Source organism: Anomaloglossus baeobatrachus, chromosome 4 (assembly GCF_048569485.1).
Source record: "Anomaloglossus baeobatrachus isolate aAnoBae1 chromosome 4, aAnoBae1.hap1, whole genome shotgun sequence".
Lineage (NCBI taxonomy): Eukaryota > Metazoa > Chordata > Amphibia > Anura > Aromobatidae > Anomaloglossus > Anomaloglossus baeobatrachus.
The window spans coordinates 589,715,400-589,735,371 of record NC_134356.1 but is presented as its reverse complement, the minus strand read 5'-3'; the positions used below and the strand labels follow the sequence as shown (position 1 = coordinate 589,735,371).

The 19,972-nt window shown below is 46.4% G+C and overlaps 1 protein-coding gene across 1 annotated transcript in view; it reads left to right on the top strand.

Moving 5' to 3' along the window:
- The first annotated feature begins 6,618 nt into the window (after positions 1 to 6,618).
- The window catches only part of LOC142302695 (MOB kinase activator 1A), a 79,629-nt gene continuing 66,275 nt past the window's right edge, over positions 6,619 to 19,972 (top strand). Inside the window, exon 1 of the mRNA XM_075343803.1 lies at positions 6,619 to 6,662. Coding sequence (XP_075199918.1) covers positions 6,619 to 6,662 — 44 coding nt within the window. The remainder of the gene's footprint in view (positions 6,663 to 19,972) is intronic.

The following is a 19,972-nucleotide window of genomic DNA, read 5'->3' as shown; positions in this document are numbered from 1 at the left end:
CTCCACAACAACAGCCACACAGCATGCAATATTCACAGCCACACTATTATAATCGGCAAGTCTATGAGTATGGACCAAGCCACCATTACATAGCCATGACATCCAGCACGGGAGCCTCGCAGGGCCAAGCCGGTGAGGCAGCGAATGTTATCCAGAGCCCTGGACAAAGTGTGTCCCATATGACTGCCCCATCCACCATCCCAGAAAATGTGCCTGGTCTCTATTCACACGACTTATACAGCTTGTGAAGAGATTTTTTGGGGTATTGTTATTTTGTTTGTTTATGTAGTCAAGATCAAACCCTTAACGAACGGGGGCAGTTTTATTACCTTCCTTCAGTCATAGTAAAGGGAACCTGTCATGTGTAATATGCACCTAGTACCACAAGCAGTTCTGGGTGCATATTGCTAATCCAAGTCTAAACCGTCCCTATATATACTAGAATAGATAGAGATCTTTAGAAAAAGTCTTTCAAAGATCTTTTATCATATGCCAATGAGCGAGGGGTCCAGTCCTCTGGACGTTAGCTCCTTTGCTAGTCGCCCCGATTAGCATGTTAGTATGTCCCTGTGGGTGCACTAACATGCTAATGAATGCGCAGCGTCAAAGGATGATCTCACTCAACTCACCACTGCCATAACATCTGACGGAGGATTTCCGCTCAGTGTACATGACCACGGAGATTTGGTCACGCACACTACTAGTTTACTTTTAAGCCAAGACGCATACACCCGCTTCATAGTGCGCTTGACCCAAACTCACAGCTCATGCGGAGTGAGCCAAAATTCCACCTCGAACGCAATTGCAGCGAAGAGAGGTGAGAGATTATCCTGTGACGCTGCACATTAATTAGCATGTTAGGTCACCCACAGGGACGCACTAAAATGCTAATGGGGGGCGACTAGCAAGGGGAACTAACGCCCAGGGTGCTAGCCCCCTCGCTCATTAGCATACGATAAAAGATCTTTATTAACAACTTTTTATTTATGCCAGTGTATACAGGGATGGTTAGGCAGGGATTAGCAATATGCCCCCAGAACTGCTCATGGTACCGGGTGTATTTTGCACCTGAGGTTCCCTTTTATATATAGCTGATGCTGCAATCAAAACGTAGCAATGGCGCAAAAAAAATGTGACCTAAATTAAAAAAATAAATTAACATCAATGAGCCAGAGAGTTTGAAATATAAGAACAGTACAGATAGTTGAAATTGGCGCAAAATGTACGCCACCTTTTTGGAGAAAGTTCTGAATGTTTTTTTTTTTAACACATTACATAAAAGTAAACATTCATGTTTAGGGTCTATGATCTCACACAGATCTCTGGCATCACACCATCACATCAGTTTAACGATATAATGAACAAATTGAAAAAAATTCTCAAAAACAAGAGTGCTATCACACTGTTTTGGAAATGTTTCCTCATATGGAATTTGTTAGCAGTTTTCTTTCATAATATATGTTAAAACTCATAGTTGCATTTAAAAATACCGCTGGTTCTGCAAAAACAAAAAAATCCCTCACATGACCAGATTCACTGAAAATTTAAAAAATGTATGTCTCTCGGAAGAAAAATGGAGAAAAAAAATGGGAAAGCGGCAAATAAAATGGTCCTGACGGGATTTAGTTATTTTAACGGTTATTATACCTACAAATAAAATTTGTTTTCCAGAATTTTCAGTTGCTGTTGTGTGAATATGTTTGTAAGCCACTTTGACAAGACACATAAATTAATTAAAACACTTTTTTAATTACCAAACAATAAATTAGATGGATATGATCCAAGTGATAAACATAAAAATGCAGTGGTAACCAAACAAAAAAAAAAAGTGGTCCACTGGTCTCTGCTGGTTAGGACATCACCGAGACTTTTCAATTGTGGTCCACTGGTCTCTGCTGGTTAGGACATCACCGAGACTTTTCAATTGTGGTCCACTGGTCTCTGCTGGTTAGGACATCACCGAGACTTTTCAATTGTGGTCCACTGGTCTCTGCTGGTTAGGCTGCACATTACCGACACAGGAGTATTGCCAGTGCACGGCACCTTCAGGACTCATGAAGTAGTCAGCGTAGGTATCTCTCACACATACAGCGGTGCTTGATGGCCGTCCTTGATGGACGTTCATCACAGGATGTAATGCTGGCTGCTGTGTCTCCTCAACTACCTCTGAGCAGGATGCCCGACAATAGTTATGGAGAACACAGCATGCTTTAAAAACCGCGTCAACAGTTGCTGTTTCTAACTGTATAGGTGTGTGAAATACCCTCCACTGACTAGTCATGATTCCGAAGGTGCACTCCACATATCTGCGTGCACGACTCAGCCGATAATTAAAAATCCTCCGCCGGGGATTCAGTCCTCTCCGTGGGTATGGGCGCAGCAGGTTAGGCAGTAAAGGAAATGCCTCATCCGATACCATCACAAAGGGGACTGGATCTGTGGAACCCGGCAAAGGTCGTGGGGCTGGGAGCGTTCCGCAATCTTGAAGAATTTGCAGACCAATCTGTGATGTTCTCAACACCCGAGAATCCCCTGTACTGCCATAAGCACCAACGTCGATGGCTATAAACTTGTAATGTGCATCAGCCACCGCCATAAGGACCACGGAGAAATACTTCTTATAATTAAAGAAGCGTGATCCTGAATGTGGTGGCTGCTGAACTCTTACGTGTTTGCCATCAACGGCACCTAAGCAGTTTGGGAAGTTGGCCACAGACTGAAAGCCTGCTGCGACTTGCAGCCAAGTCTCCTCGGTTGGGGAAGGCATCACAATGGGCTGCAACTTCTGCCAGATCACGCTGCATGTGCACCTCACAATTTCGGAAATGGTGGATATACCAACTCGAAATTGAAGGTGCAGGGATGCATAGCTCTCTCCTGTGGCCAAAAATCTGCAAAATAGAAGAAAAGACAGTTAGAAAAAAAGGCTAATTTCAAAAACATATACAATGCATGGTGTCTACATGTCTTATTTGTATAAAATAAGCAAATATACTGTATTATAATTCATGTTAACCCAATACAGGTGCATAATTACTCATACGTATTTTAATACATAGGTTTTTTTTGTTGTTTTTTTTTAAATAAATGTAAAAAGCCAATTTCATATATACTTACCGCAAGGTAATGAGCAGCCTTTCCTCAGCAGAGATTGCCTTTCGCATTATCGTGTTTGAATATGTCAGACAAGGTGACAGCATCGGCAACAATCGATCAAACTCCTCAATTGTAAGGCGACAAAATCCAATGAATTTATCTGGATATCTACCGCAAAAAAAACCCTAATATTAATACACACATACATAGATACATCAAGAGAGTAATGTAGAAAGGCTGTGTGTTAAATAAAAATATATGTCATGGAACGTTATAGACTACTAAATGGTGGACCGATTCTAACGCATCGGGTATTCTAGAATTTACTGTGTAGTTAAAGTATGATTTTTGTTGTGTAGTTGCCAAGTGTTTGTGTAGGACGCTGTATATGTTCTGGGTGTTGTCTGGGTGTGGGGGGGTGTGAGAGCGGTGTTTGTGTTGCATTGTGTATGTTGCGTTGTTTTTGGAGTGCTGTGTGTCTGAGGTGATGTGTGTGTTGCGCGGTTTGTGTGTGTATGGGTGTGTGTGTGGGTGCATGTGTGTTTTGGGGAGGTATATTTTGTGCAGTGTGTGTGGGTGTGTGTTGCGCGGTGAGTGCGTATATTTGTGTGTGCCATGGTGTTTGTGTGTTGGGTGTTGTGTGTGTGCGATGTTGTCTGTGTGTTTGGGTGTCTGTGTAGGGCGGTGTTTGTGGTTCCCAGTGTGTGAGTGTTGTGCAGTGCGTGTGTGACAGTGTGTGTTTTGAGGGGAGGTGTGCACCCCCATCGTGCTCCATCACCCATGCTGCGCACTCCCCATCGTGCTTCATCTCCCATGCTGCGCACCACCCATCATACTCCATCCTCCATGCTGCGCACCACTCAGAGAGGAGTATAAAAGGAGGAGTAGTCATGGGGAGAGAGGAGTATAATAGGAAGAGTAGTCCTGGGAGGAGAGGAGTATAATAGGTGGAGTAGTCCTGGGGGGAGTGGAGTATAATAGGAGGAGTAGTCCTGGGGGGAGTGGAGTATAATAGGAGGAGTAGTCCTGGGGGGTGAGGAGTATAATAGGAGGAGTAGTCCTGGGGGGAGAGGAGTATAATAGGAGGAGTAGTCCTGGGGGGAGAGGAGTATAATAGGAGGAGTAGTCCTGGGGGGAGAGGAGTATAATAGGAGGAGTAGTCCTGGGGGGAGAGGAGTATAATAGGAAGAGTAGTCCTGGGGGGAGTGGAGTATAATAGGAGGAGTAGTCCTGGGGGGTGAGGAGTATAATAGGAGGAGTAGTCCTGGGGGGAGAGGAGTATAATAGGAGGAGTAGTCCTGGGGGGAGAGGAGTATAATAGGAGGAGTAGTCCTGGGGGGAGAGGAGTATAATAGGAGGAGTAGTCCTGGGGGGAGAGGAGTATAATAGGAGGAGTAGTCCTGGGGAGAGAGGACTATAATAGGTGGAGTAGTGCTGGGGGGGGGAGGACTATAATAGGTGGAGTAGTCCTGGGGGGGAGGTGTATAGGCGCCCAATGTGTGCGGGGGGCGGGGCCGAGCTACCAAAGTGTGCAGGGGGTGGGGCTGAGTGGCCAATGTGTGCGGGGGGCGGGGCCGAGCTACCAAAGTGTGCAGGGGGTGGGGCTGAGTGGCCAATGTGTGCGGGTGGCGGGGCCGGGCGGAGCAGACAATGCGACGGTTGTCACTAATAACGCAATTTTGGAGCAAGACAGACGTACAGAATAAGGCAATTATATATATAGATGTTTTGTGGTGATAAAATATTTTGTTTACATAAAACCGGCTAATAAATTGTGTAGGAAACGCCTCCAGTATTCTACACCACTATTTATGGATAATAAAAAGACATACAGAGACACTGGGTACTAGATACATCAGAGGGGCTATTTGGTTAAATACACTGGTTAACTTACCTCCGTAAATCTCTATACAACACATAAAAATGTCCTTTCTCCTCTCGTTCCATTACTAATGGATGAATCCACATTTTCTTCCGTATTGCCTTTACAGAAAAAAAAGTTTAATGCACAAAAGATCAAAACAATCAAAAAATACATTATTTTTAAAGAAAATGCTTACCTGTTGGCGTCTGCGACGACGCAATAACATCAATAATACAATTAATAAAAGGTTTCGATATGGCCTGCGGAGCGTTACTGGAGTATTGCTGGGCATTTTCTCCCTGTTATATTCCACACAGTTTGCTTCCAAAATGGTGAATGAGGTGGAAGAGGTAGAAGAAGGAAATGACATCATTTTTTTTTTTCTTCAATTCAACAAGCTTTATGGGCTTGTTTGAACTGAAAAAATACATGAAACAATTGTTGACAAAACTGCAGCCAAAAACGCACCAAAAAAGCAGCAAAAATGCACCAAAAAAGCACCTACATTTTTTGTGACATTTCCAGGCTCTCTCTGACACGGTGCAGTTTTGGCTGCAGTTTTGGCTGCAGTTTTGGCTGCATTTTGTGAACACGAAAAAAAAGCAGCGTGCGCATGTAGCCTAAGGTCTCCCCACCACATATGATCAAAGGAGCCTAACAAACAGACTAGCAGAGATTAACTCTTCCTAGCCTGCCTATGAGTCAGCACACAGCAGGTCAATGCCCGAGTCTGCCTGTGTTGATCCCAGACACCAGAGAAACCATCAGGTGGAGTGTCAGAATCAGCGAAGTTTCTGCAAAACTCCAGAGTCTGCCTGTCAATTAGGTGAATCTATAAGGGTATGTGCGCACGTTGCTTTTTACCTGCTTTTTTGCTGCTTTTTCTTCTGCGCTGTTTAATGCCAAAATGGATGTGTTCTTCTATTCAAGCAAAGTCTATGGGAATTTGGGTTTCTTGTTCACACTATGTTGTTCAAAATGCTGCCTTTTTGTGGCAGAAATTTGGACAAAAACTCAGCTTTGCAGTGCAAAACCCAAATGGCAAAAACAATTGACATGTTGCTTCTTTGAAAAGCTGAGTTTTTGACCAAAGTTCGGCCTCAAAAAGGCAGCATTTTGAACAACATAGTGTGAACAAGAAACCCAAATTCCCATAGACTTTGCTTGAATAGAAGAACACATCCATTTTGGCATTAAACAGCGCAGAAGAAAAAGCAGCAAAAAAGCAGGTAAAAAGCAGGTAAAAAGCAACGTGCGCACATACCCTAAGAATTCTTATTAACAGGTATAGACCGCCATTTGGGAATACCCATTGGTCGATTTATTTATAAATTTCTTGAAGGAATATCAGAGGAATGACAAAACACAGAGATCCAAAGAAAGATGCTGCAGGTCTGTTATACTACAGGGAAATAAAAGTATGTAACAATCCAGACACAGTAGGAGAGCAGACAGCTACTCTTTACACCTGCTAGGCTGGCAGGAATGACGGTGTCTGTGTCTCTCCAGATAAGAACTACTGCGCACAGTGCTCCTTTTAGATAAAGACATTTTTACACCAGTCAGCGCTGCTTTTTGCTTACTCAGTACAACTCTGCATATACTGTGCTCAACTAAACCCTTGTTGACCAGGAGAGGGCAGCGCTTGGTTGCATTTCATGTCCACAGATGTTCTTACTGTTACACCTGTAGATGGATTAGGGTTTGTATCTCAATAAATTAGAATATCATCAAAACGTCAATTTATTACATTAATTCAATACAAAAAGGGAAACGTCTATATTATATAGAGTCATTCCGCACAGAGGGATCTATTTTAGGTGTTTATTTCTGTAATTGTTGTTGATTATGACTTAGGGGTACTTTGCACACTACGACATTGCAGGTGCGATGTCGGTGGGGTCAAATCGAAAGTGACGCACATCCGGCGTCGCTCTCGACATCATAGTGTGTAAATCGTTTTAACCCCTTCAGCCCCGGGGCACTTTCCGTTTTTGCGTTTTTGTTTTTTGCTCCCCTTCTTCCGAGAGCCGTATCTTTTTTATTTTTCCGTCAATCTTGCCATATGAGGGCTTGTTTTTTGCGGGACAAGTTGTACTTTTAAATGAAACCATACGTTTTACCATATGGTGTACTGGAAAACAGCAAAAAAATTCCAAGTGTGGAAAAATTGCAAAAAAAGTGTGATGGCACAATAGTTTTTGGGATGTTTTATTCACGGTGTTCACTATATGGTAAAACTGATGTGTGGGTATGATGTCTGAGGTCGGTGCGAGTTTGTAGACACCAAACATGTATAGATTTACTTGTATCTAAGGGGTTAAAAAAAATTCACAAGTTTGTCCAATAAAAGTGGCGCACGTTTTGCGCCATTTTCCGAAACACGTAGCGTTCTTATTTTTTGGGATCTATGACTCAGTGACGGCTTATTTTTTGCGTCTCGAGCTGATGTTTCTAATGGTAGCATTTTTGCGCAGATGCTACGTTTTGATCGCCTGTTATTGCATTTTGCGTAAAACTTGCGGCGACCAAAAAAACGTAATTTTGGCGTTTGGAATTTTTTTGCCACTACGCCGTTTACCAATCAGATTAATTGATTTTATATTTCGATAGATCGGGCATTTCTGAACGCGGCGATACCAAATATGTGTATATTTATTTATTTTTTAACCCTTTAATTTTCAATAGGGGGAAAGGGGGGTGATTTGAACTTTTAGGTTTTTTGTTTTTTTTTTAATTTTTTAAAACTGTTTTTTTACTTTTTTTATTTTATTTTACTAGTCCCCCTAGGGGGCTATAGCGATCAGCAATCCGATTGCTGATCGCTATCTGCTGATCACAGCTATACCGCTGTAAACAGCAGAAATAGTCAGTCACTTTCTTTTTTCCTCTGCTCCGTACCGAGGAAGAATGAAAGTGAAACTTCATAGCAGCAGGCGTCATCACATGACCCTGTGCTACGATGGGAACCACCGAACGTCACATGACCACTCACGTGACGTCCGGAGGGGGCGGCGGTAAGTAAAAAACATGGCCGCGCGCATATAGATCTCGCTGCCAGACTTTGGCAGCGAGATCTAAGGGGTTAATGTTCCGGGTGGAATGCGATTCCACTCGGAACATGTAAGCACACATGTCAGCTGTTGAAAACAGCTGATATGTGTGCCGATCCACGCCGCCTGCCCGCGGCAGGGGGCGGGGCTTACCGGGACACGATCCATGACGGAAAGATCCGTCCATGGTCGTGAAGGGGTTAACTACGATTACTGAGCGCAAAAGCGTCGGTATCGTATGATCGGTGTAGTGTCGGTCATTTTCATTATTTTGGCTGCAGCTACGGTACGAAGTTGTTCCTCGTTCCTGCGGCAGCACACATCGCTGTGTATGAAGTCGCTGTGACGCCACACGACCCGCCCCCTTAGGAAGGAGGCGGGTCGCCGGCCAGAGCGACGTCGCTGGGCAGGTAAGTGCGTGTGAAGCTGCCGTAGCGATAATGTTCACTACGGCAGCTATCACAAGATATCGCAGCTGCGACGGGGGCGGGAACTATCGCACTCGGCATCGCAGCATCGGCTTGTGATGTCATAGTGTACAAAGGCCCCCTTACAGCCTATGAAAACCCAAAAGTCATTATCTCAAAAAATTAGAATAATTACCTCAAAACACCTGCAAAGGCTTCCTAAGCATTTAAAATGGTCCCTTAGTCTGATTCAGTAGGCTACACAATCATGGGGAAGACTGCTGACTTGACAGATGTCCAGAAGGCAGTCATTGATATACTCTACAAGGAGGGTAAGCCGCAAAAGGTCATTGCTAAAGAAGCTGGCTGTTCACAGAGTGCTGTATCCAAATATATTAATGGAAAGTTGAGTGGAAGGAAAAAGTGTGGTAGAAAAAGGTGCACAAGCAACCGGGATAACCACAGCCTTGATAGGATTGTTAAGAAAAGACCATTCAAAAATTTGTGTGAGATTCACAAGGAGTGGACTGCTGCTGGAGTCAGTGGTTCAAGAGCCACCACACACAGACGTGTCCAGGACATGAGCTACAACTATCACATTCCTTGTGTCAAGCCACTCATGACCATTAGACAACGCCAGAAGCGTCTTACCTGGGCCAAGGAGAAAAGGAACTGGACTGTTGCTCAGTGGTCCAAGGTGTTGTTTTCAGATGAAAGTAAATTTTGCATTTAATTTGGAAATCGCGGTCCCAGAGTCTGGAGGAAGAGTGGAGAGGCCACAATCCAAGCTGCTTGAGGTCTAGTGTGAGGTTTCCACAATCAGTGATGGTTTGGGGAGCCATGTCATCTGCTGGTGTAGGTCCACTGTGTTTTATCAAGATCAAAGTCATAGCACCCATATACCAGGAATTTTTAGAGCACCTCATGCTTTCCTCTGCCGACAAGCTTTTTGGAGATGGAAATTTCATTTTCCAGCCAGACTTGGCACCTGTCCACACTGCCAAAAGTACCAATACCTGGTTTAATAACCACAGGATCATTGTGCTTGATTGGCCAACAAACTCACCTGACCTAAACCCCAGAGAGAATCTATGGGGTATTGTCAAGAGGAAGATTAGGGACACCAGACCCAACAATGCGGATGAGCTGAAGGCTGCTATCAAAGCAACCTGGGCTTCCATAACACCTCAGCAGTGCCACAGGCTGATCGCCTCCATGCCACGCCGCATTGATGCAGTAATTCATGCAAAAGGAGCCCGATCAAGTATTGAGACATTTACTGTACAGACTTTTCAGTAGACGCCAACATTCCTGAGTTTAAAATTATTTTTCAGTTGGTCTTATATAATATTCTAATTTTCTGAGATAATGACTTTTGGGTTTTCATTGGCTGTAAGCCATAATCATCAACATTAACAGAAATAAACACTTGTAATAGATCACTCTGTGTGTAATGACTCTATATAATTTATGCCTTTTCCTTTTTGTATTGAAATACTGAAATAAATTAACTTTTTGATGATATTCTAATTTATTGCGATGTATATGTAATTGATGAGCAAGTTGTCATACTTCACACCTGGAAAAGAAAAAGGGTCAAACTATGCAGCTCGCTATGTGCGATACAGCAATTGTTACTGCTCCCCTAAACACCCCTATTTATCCTTTCTTTCTATACTAGAAGGAGGAGATGTCAAGGAGTTATGGTAGTAGTAAGGACTATTCGGCAGACGCCTGGGACTGCAAGACGTAGACTCAAATCTGGCACTGTTTTTCTGTAGGTGTCAGCATCAAATAGGCAATCATATACAGTATATCACAAAAGCAAGTACACCCTGTTACACCTCGTGGCTCTCCTGAGGCAAGGACTGAGGCAGTCTCCCATTCCTTGCCTGCCACGAGCGCTCCTGCTCAGCAGCGCCGAAGGTCTGCCAGACTGCGCAGTGTGCAGGAGATACCTTCTCAGAGAGGCAGCAGAAGGGTGACACCTAGTGGTTCTCCTGTTACAAGGAGTGAAGCGGTCTCCCATTCCTGGCCTGCCACGGGTCCTCCTGCTCAGCAGCCCCGAAGGTCTGCGAGGTTGCACAATGTGCAGAGGTTTGCTGCTCAGGGAAGCAGTGAGACTCCTGTTATCTCTGCACATTGTGAGACCGAGGATCCCGCCTCTATTTCCCAGAGGCAGGAGGGTGAGCATGTGCAATGCGTGGTGGGTCCTGATTCGCCCACTGACGTCACACGGCTTGATGACAAGGCTGGTGACGTGGTGAATCCTGACTGGCCAGGCTGGGACGTCGTGGACCCTGATTGGGTCAAGTCCGTCATCTCCACCTCGCGCCCGCCCTTGGGTGGAGCTACACCTCCTTAAAAGCTCCCCCTGCCATCATGGTGGAGTGCGACTGTCCTTCTATGTTTGGATGTCTGGTAGCGTGCTGCCACGCCACTGCTCAGGCATTACTGTCTTTTGTGGGCTTGGCCCTTGCTGCTTAGGCAGTACCTGGTTTGCAGGCTGTGTTCCTGCCTTGCTGCTCCGGCAGTATCCCCTTCAACAGGCCGTGTTCCTGTCCCAGGTGAGCTCTTCAAGTCTCCACCGGACTCACCTGGTTATTGAAAGCACACGTGCGTGGGCACCTCTGTGCTACCCTCGTGCCATATTCTCGTGACTTCCACTGGCACACGTGCGTGGGCACCTCTATGCTTCCCCGTGCAACAGATACACCGAGCCGTGAGATCTGTGCCATACAACCCTCACGGGTTAGGGCAGACCGGTGTACATAGATCGTCTGTGACATTCCAGACGATCGCTAGCAGCAACCCGCTCACTCTTCACCCACCATAGCAGCGGTCCCTTACACCGCACAGTGGACCTTGACCGGCGGAAGCTGTCCATTTCCCATCTTGGCACGCTTCCCCGGGTCCCCCTTGTAACAACACCCCTCCAATTTTTGTAAACTTTTTATTAAATATTTTTATGGGACAACACTGACAATCGGACACTTTGATACAATGTACAGTAGTCAGTGTACAGCTTGTATAAGTTAGAGCTGGGCAAACTCACAGAGAACCAAAACCAGCAGGTCCCTGCTAAATTTATAAAAAAAAAAACGGATCCATTCTGGAATCTGGTAGCCATATAAGTCTATGGGAACCAGAATCTGAAGATTAAATATGTTGGTAGAAGAGATAGGGGGATAGGAGTGCGTGCGGCGTACTCACTGAAGATCTGTCATGGAAGCAAGTTGCTTCCAGGTCAAGCATTCTGTGGAGCCGACAATTAACCCTCATTGAATATTCACTGCTTCCCCTCCCACCAGCGTGTATAATTGGTTGCACTTAGACACACCTCTACCTTGAGTGGCAGCTGACTGCAACCAATCACAGGCACCAGGATGGCCAATGAGCAGGGAAAGCCTGCTGGTGTGCATTGTGGTATAAAAATAAATAAATAAAACAATTGGTGCAGGGTCCCCGTATTCTGATACTAGCACAGATAAAGCCCACAGTTACACGGCCCAGGTGTCACACATTTGCGTGAGTCTTGCATCACATCACCTGGCAGCCACACACTCTCCTGACAGGAGCGCGCATCTGCAAAGATATACATACATGCAGATGCACGCTCCTGTCAGGAAACGTGTGCAGCTTTTTTTTTTTTTTTTTTATTATTATTATTATTATTTAAATAAATCATTTTAAAAAAACGACGTGTGGTGCCCCAATTTTGATACCTAGCCAAGATAAAGCTGACAGCTGGGGCTGTATTCTCAGGCTGGGGAGGTCCAGCCTACAGCTGCCAGGAATCCATTATATGTGACAATTCCAGAGTTTTACCTTGCTCTTCCAATTGCCCTGGTGCGGTGGCAATAGGGGTAATAAGGAGATAATGGCAGCCCACAGCAGCCACAAAGTCCTGGATTAGTAATGGCAGCGTCTATGACACCCTGTTACTAATCTGTAAGTGACAGTAAATAAACACAGACATCGAAAAAATCCTTTATTTGGAATAAAATACAAAAACCTCCCTCTTTCACCACTTTATTAAGCCCAACACACCCCTGCAGGTCCAACATAATCCACATGAGGTCCCACAAAGATTCCAGCTCTGCTACTCTGCTACATCTCTGTCACAGCGAGCGGTCATAGAGCATTACCACTCGCTGTGCGCTTCGGAGAATCAATGAGTCACAATGACTGATTGTAGTCAGACACGGTCACACAGGCTGGGGGCACATCTGACTGCAACCAATCACAGAGGCCATATCGGCCGGTAGGCGGGGAAAGCAGTGCTGAGTGCATATGGACAAGCAATGATGAGCGGAGGCTGCAGGAGAAGCATACAGCCAGGACAGAGCCTAGGTAAGTATGAAGCACTCGCTTCCTTCTTATTTTCTTTATTTTTCTTAACTTTTCGAATGCCAGATCCGGATCAAACAGCTGGAATCCCGGGCCAGGGTCCGACACCCGGGAAACTTTGAAACCGCGTGGTTTTACATTCCGGATCCGCCCAACTCTAATAACAGTGTAAATTTCATGCCCTCTAAATAACCCAAAACACAGCCATTAATGTCTAAACCGCTGGCAACAAAAGTGAGTACACCCCATAAGTGAAATAGTGAAAATTGTGAGTAATAAGCCATTTTCCCTCCCTGGTGTCATGTGACTCATTAGTGTTACAAGGTCTCCGATGTGAATGGGGAAGAAGTGTGTTAACCCCTTCACATCTGAGCCTGTTTTCATCTTCCTGACCAGGCCATTTTTTTTTTCTCAATTCTGACCAGTGTCACTTTATGAGGTTATAACTTTAGAACGCTTCAACAGATCCCAGTGATTTTAAGAATTTTTTTTTGAGACATATTGTAGTTTATCACTGCGCTAAATTTAAGACAATATTTTTTGCGTTTGTGAAAATATCAAAAATTTTAGCGAAAATGTTAAAAATATAAATAGATAGTAAATAACATTTCCCACATGTCTACTTTACATCAGTGCAATTTCTGAAACATAACTTTTTTTTGTTATGAAGTGACTTTGAGAGGCCTAGGTGACAAAAAATACCCAAAAGTGACCCCATTCTGAAAACTACACACCGCATGCTGCTTAAAACCTCATCCAAGAAGTTTATTAACCCTTCAGATGCTTCACAGAAACTAAAGCAATGTGGAAGGAAAAAATGAAAATTTTCCCACAAAAATGTTACGTTAGCCCCAAATTTTGCATTTTTCAAGGTTAACAAGAGGAAATGCACCATACAATTTGTTGTGCAATTTTTAGTACAACAGGACCTCATATGTGTTGGAAATCTACTGTTTGGGCGCACAGTAAAGCTCAGAAGGGAAGGAGCGCCATTTGTCTTTTTGAACTCAAAATTAGCTGGAATCATCAGCAGATATCATGTTGCTTTTGGAGATACCCTTAGGTGCCTAAACAGTGGAGCTCCCCCACACGTTACCCTATTTTAGAAACTAGACCACTTAAGGAATTTATCTAGCTGTTTTGGGAGCACATTCACCAATCAGGTGCTTCACAGAATTTTGCAACATTGAGCCATGAAAAGGAAAAAATACAGTTTCACCATAAAAATGTTGCTTTAATCTCAAATCTTTCATTCTCTCAAGAGTATCAGGACAAAATGCACCATACAGCTTGTGCAATTTCTCTTGAGTATGTCAAAACTCCATATGTGGTGGACATCTACTATTTTGGCACACAGCAGTGCTCGGAAGGGGAGCACCATTTCAATGCTTGAATGTAAAATTAGCTGGAATCATTAGCGTAGACCATGTTGCATTTAAAGAGCCTCTGATGTGCTTAAACAGTGGAGCTCCCCCACAAGTGACACCATTTTGGAAGTTAGACCGCTCAATCAATTTATCTAGATGTTTGGTGAGCACCTTGAACCACCAGGTGCATCACAGAATTTTATAAAGTTGAGCCGTAAAAATAAAAACCAAAAAAATATCACAAAAATGTTGCTTTACCCCTCAATGTTTCCTTTTCACAAGGATGACAGATTAAAATGCACTGTACAATTTGTCCTGCAATTTCTCCTAAGTGTGCCAATACTACATATGTGGTCAAAAACTACTTTTGAGACACAGTGCAAAGTAAAGAAGGGCCATATTTCAGTTAAAATTTAGTTTGCGGGTGCCATGCCACCTTGACAGAGCCACCGAGGTGCCAGAACAGCAGAATCCTCCCACAAGTGACCCCATTTTACAAACTGTACCCCTCAATTAATTTGTCTAGGGGAGCAGTGAGCATATTGACACCACATGTGTGTCACAAAATCTTATACTGTTGGGCGGTGAAGAAGAAATAATTCAATTTTTACCACTAAAATGTTGTTTTAACCCCAGATTTCCAAATTTCACAAGAAGAATAGGTAAAAAAGGCCTCATAATGTGTGACAATTTTTCCTGGTCATAGCAATACCCTATATGTGACTGTACAGTACTGTTTGGCTGCACTGCAGGGCTTGGGAGGGAAGAAACGCCATTTGATTTTTGGAGCACAAATTTTCCTAGAATAGTTTATGGAGTTCATTTGCAGAGCCTTTAAGTGCCAGAACAACAGAAACCCCCCCAAGTGACCAAATTTTGGAAATTACAGTCCTCTGGGAATTCATCCATGGGTATAGGAATGATTTAGTCTCTGGAAAACACCCATGGTGTCAAACAGTGAATGCTGCAGAATTAAAAATTGTACATTGTATTGCCCGTACATTTATGCCAGCTCGTGCTTCTGGAGAAACACACCTCGTAAATTAAGTGGGCTCTCCTAACTACAATAATGCCAAACATGTAGATGTTAACTGTGGTTTAGGCACATTGTGGTGCTCAGAAGGGAGGGTTACACGAGGAGAGGGGAATGGGAAACACAGCTCACCAGTTGATTAGACAGCTGCACCGCAAGGAAAAGTCTGCTCGGAGCTGCTCAGGTCCAGGCTTCAAACAGGTAAATGTAAAGGAGAAATTCCAGAGATAAATATTCCTTGTATAAAACGTCCAATTTATTGACAAATGTTAAAACTTCTTATGTAAAGGATTTTCATTAGGTTTGGTTATTATCACAGTAAAAACAGTTTTTTACAAAAAGCATTTACAAGCTGTCAAAGGTGGTGCTACTAGATACCATGGAAGGTGCCCAAGATTTGGCATAGGCCAAATTTAATTTTTTTTGTTAATTTTTAGAATGTAAAATATAAACATATGCTATATATATATATATATATATATATATATATATATATATATATATATATATATAAAATCTGTCACACATAAACTTGTTACCTCTCCTGGAATTAAGTAAGACTTTCAGAGACAAGGAGATCTCACACACAAGCTGTAGAATCTGGTGTCAGATGCTCACATCCATGTTCACTATCTCTGGGATCTGTATATGCTGTAGGAGGTTCTGGATTGAGGTCTGTTATGGTGCTGTATCTGTAAATCGACGGTTCTGGTCTAGGGTGTGCTTAAAGCACCTGTCCAGCGTTTTTGTGGGTTTTTTTTCTTCAGCGCTGAAGTGGTGCTTTGGTGTTTGGCCTGTAGTCTAGGGTCGGTATGGAGGAGGTTCTGTATATATTCTGTTCTATATGTAAGGAGGGTTCTGGTTTGATTACAGAGAGGGTTCTGGACTGGGGTCTTTAAGGAAGGGGCTCTGGCCTAGGCTTTATGTACAATTCTTGTCTGGCTTCTGTGAAGAAGATAGCTTCTTGTTTAGGGTCTTATTAGATATGGGCGGACTCACAGATAACAGGGACCCGCCGGTCCTGGTTATCTTTTTTTTAAAAACCCGATTTCGATCCAGAATCCAGTCCCCGTATAAGTCTATGGGGATCAGAAACCAAAATTTAAAAATGTTGCAGAAGGGATAAAAAGATAGGAGTGCGTGCGATCTACTTACGAAGATCTGTCATGGCGGCAAGCTGCTTCCAGGTCGCGCAGTCACTTCCGGAGCAGGTAATTAACCTTCATTGAATATACACTGCTTGAGTGGTTTATGTACGAGGGGTTCTGCTTTAGGGTCTGAGTACAGGAGGATTTTGATTTTACGATTATACAGTATGGGTCTGGTTTAAGGTCTGTAATAAGGGATTCTATGTAAAGGGGTCTGGTGAGCAGACCCCGGTGTACGCGGAGCTGTGGGGAGGTCACACACTGGTGGGAGATTCTGTAGGGGAGCTCTGTATTATGACTTCTATGGGGAACATTTTTCTCGTGGGCACTTCCCACCTATTTTTTTTCCTCTCTTCTGATGTCCTGTCACCAAACCTGGTAATCCAGAGCACTATATCCTGCACAGTATAACCTGTACACACAGTGTCACTCACACACTGAAGACGGAGTTTCTCTCCCCATCTTCCCCTCGCTATTCCTCCATCTATCCCCTTCTCCTCCATCCTCTAGCTCAGGGGTGGGGAACCTCCGGCCCGCGGGCCGTATACGGCCCGTGACGACTTTTTATGCGGCCCCCAGGCACATTCCCAGGGACCGCTGTGCTCTGGAAGCAGCCGCGCTTTTCCCGGCCGCCGGCCCTTTAAATCTCACTGCCTGATGCCTTGAGGGTAGATGCTAGAATGTACGGGCTCTATCCAGATCCTTGACTTCCAGGACTGACTGCAGCCCACACATTCTAGGCTTAACCCCCGGCCTGTGCTATTGTGTGCTCTGGTGGACGGGGTAAGCAGCACGCTGCGACATGTCACAGAAGAGCTGCAGCAGATTTACCAGCCTCCCGGACCTGCTGTGTCTGTGACTCCTCCTCCCCCTCACTGTGAGTACGCAACCCATCGCTGCCCCCCCCCCCCCGCTAAGTGCTGTGTATTCCCTCGTGCTGTGTGTACCCCTCAATGCTGTGTGTACCCCATCGTGCTGTGTCCCTCCCAGTGCTGTGTGTATCCCCTAATGCTGTGTGTACCCCCTAATGTTGAGTACACCCCTAGTACAGTGTGTACCCCCTAGTACTGTGTGTGCTCCCCTAGTGCTGTCTGTACCCCTTGGGTGATGTCTATGCCCCCCCAGTGCTGTCCGCACCACTTAATGCTGTCCATGCTGCCACCAGTGCTGTCCATGCCACGGTCAGTGCTGTCTGTGCCCCCTTATGCTGTCCGTGCTCCCCAGTGCTGTGTGCCACCCCTCAGTAAATATGTACCACCCCCAGTGCTCTGAACTTTCTACTGCTGTCTGTACCCTCCCACTGCTTTCTATGCCCCCCCAGTCTGTGCCCTCCTGTTGATGTCTATGCTCCCCCAGACTTCTCTGTCTCCCTAGTGATGCCTCCTAGTGCAGTCCGTGCTGCCTCCTAGTGCAGTCCGTGCTGCCACCTAGTGCAGTCCGTGCTGCCACCTAGTGCAGTCCGTGCTGCCACCTAGTGCAGTCCGTGCTGCCACCTAGTGCAGTCCGTGCTGCCACCTAGTGCAGTCCGTGCTGCCACCTAGTGCTGTCTGTGCTGCCACCTAGTGCTGTCTGTGCTGCCACCTAGTGCTGTCTGTGCTGCACCTAGTGCTGTCCGTGCTGCCACTAGTGCTGTCTGTGCCACAGCCAAGGCTGTCCATGCCCCCCTACTGATGTATATGCCCCAGCCCCTCCTGTGATGTGTGCTTCCAGTGTCTCCTGTAATTTATGCACCCCAGCCCCTCCTGTGATCTATATGCCCCCAGCATCTCCAGACCGAGACAAACCTGGAAAAGCAGCTGTGAGAAACAAGATGATCAATATCACCGAACATCACAGTCACACCAAACAGAAGCAGCTCCTGCCTCCACAGAACGGGGTGAGTTATTTAATCGTTTGACCAAATATAGCTGGGTTATTTTTCAAGTTGATAATGTTGTGCGGCCCCCCAAAGGTTAGTAGGAAATTCCAAATGGCCCCCGGCAGTTAAAAAGGTTCCCCACCCCTGCTCTAGCTCAACTTCTCCACTTACCCTCCTCCTTCCCTCCCTCTCTTGCTTCCACTTTCTCCTCTCCCTGCTCTCTCTCACTCCATTTCTCTCTCCTTTCCCTCTACCCCACCCTTTTGGCTTCCTCCCTCTCCATTACCCTCCCTTCCCCTCCTCTCCCTCCCTTTCACTTCCCTCCTCTCCTTTCCCTCCTTCTCTCTCCCTCATCCTCTTCTCACTCTCTCCCTCCTTTTCACTCCCCCCCGTCTTTCCCTTTTTCACCCCCTCTCCTCCATCCTCTTGCTCGCCTTGTCCACCTCCCTTTTGTCTCCCCCTCCCTTCCTCTCTCCCCCTTTCCCTCGCTCTCCCCCTTCCACCCTAGCTTCACTTCTATCTCTCCATTGCCTACCCCTCACTCCTCTTCCCGCTCTCACTTCATTTCTCTCTCTCCCACCCTTTCGTTTACTCACTCTCCATTACCCTCCCTTCCCTCCTCCCTCTCACTTCCACTTCTCTCCTTTCCTTCCCCTCCTTCTCTTTCTCTCATTTTCGCTTGCCTCCTCTCTCCCCTTTTTCACCTCTCTTCTCTTGCTCTCCTTCTCCGCCTCTCCTTTCCCCCCCTCCACTATCTCTCTCTCCCCTTTACCCCTAGCTTTGCCTCTTATCTCTCCATTCCCTCCCTCACTTTCCCTCCCCCCTCTCTTTCACTCTATTTATCTCTCCCTTCCTCTCTCCTTCCCCCCTTTTGCTTTCTCCTCCATTACCCTCCCTTTTGCCTCCCCCCTCTCCTCTCCCACTCTTTCCTCATTCTTCCCCTCCTCACTCTCTCCCTTCCTTTCGCCCCCCCTTTTCCCTCTCTCATTCCCTTCCCCTCCCCCCCCCCTCGCTCTCCCCCCCCCCTCGCTCTCTCTCCCCCCTCCTCCCCCCTCGCTCTCTCTCCCCCCCTCCTCCCCCCTCGCTCTCTCTCCCCCCCCCTCCTCCCCCTCGCTCTCTCTCCCCCCCCCTCCTCCCCCTCGCTCTCTCTCCCCCCCCTCCTCCCCCTCGCTCTCTCTCCCCCCCCCCTCCTCCCCCTCGCTCTCTCTCCCCCCTCGCTCTCTCTCCCCCCTCGCTCTCTCTCCCCCCCCCCCCTCCTCCCCTCCTCCTCCCTCGCTCTCCCCTCCTCCTCCCTCGCTCTCTCCCGTCTCCCCTCTCTCCCCTCCTCCTCCCTCGCTTTCTCCCGTCTCCCCTCTCTCCCCTCCTCCTCCCTCGCTTTCTCCCGTCTCCCCTCTCTCCCCTCCTCCTCCCTCGCTCTCTCCTCCTCCTCCCTCTCCCCTCCTCCTCCCTCGCTCTCTCTCCCCCCTCGCTCTCTCTCCCCCCCCCCTCCTCCCCTCCTCCTCCCTCGCTCTCCCCTCCTCCTCCCTCGCTCTCTCCCGTCTCCCCTCTCTCCCCTCCTCCTCCCTCGCTTTCTCCCGTCTCCCCTCTCTCCCCTCCTCCTCCCTCGCTCTCTCCTCCCTCCTCCCTCTCCCCTCCTCCTCCCTCGCTCTCTCCCCTCCTCCTCCTCCCTCGCTCTCTCCCCTCCTCCTCCTCCCTCGCTCTCTCCCCTCCTCCCTCGCTCTCTCCCCTCCTCCCTCGCTCTCTCCCCTCCTCCCTCGCTCTCTCCTCCTCCTCCCTCGCTCTCTCCCCCCCCTCGC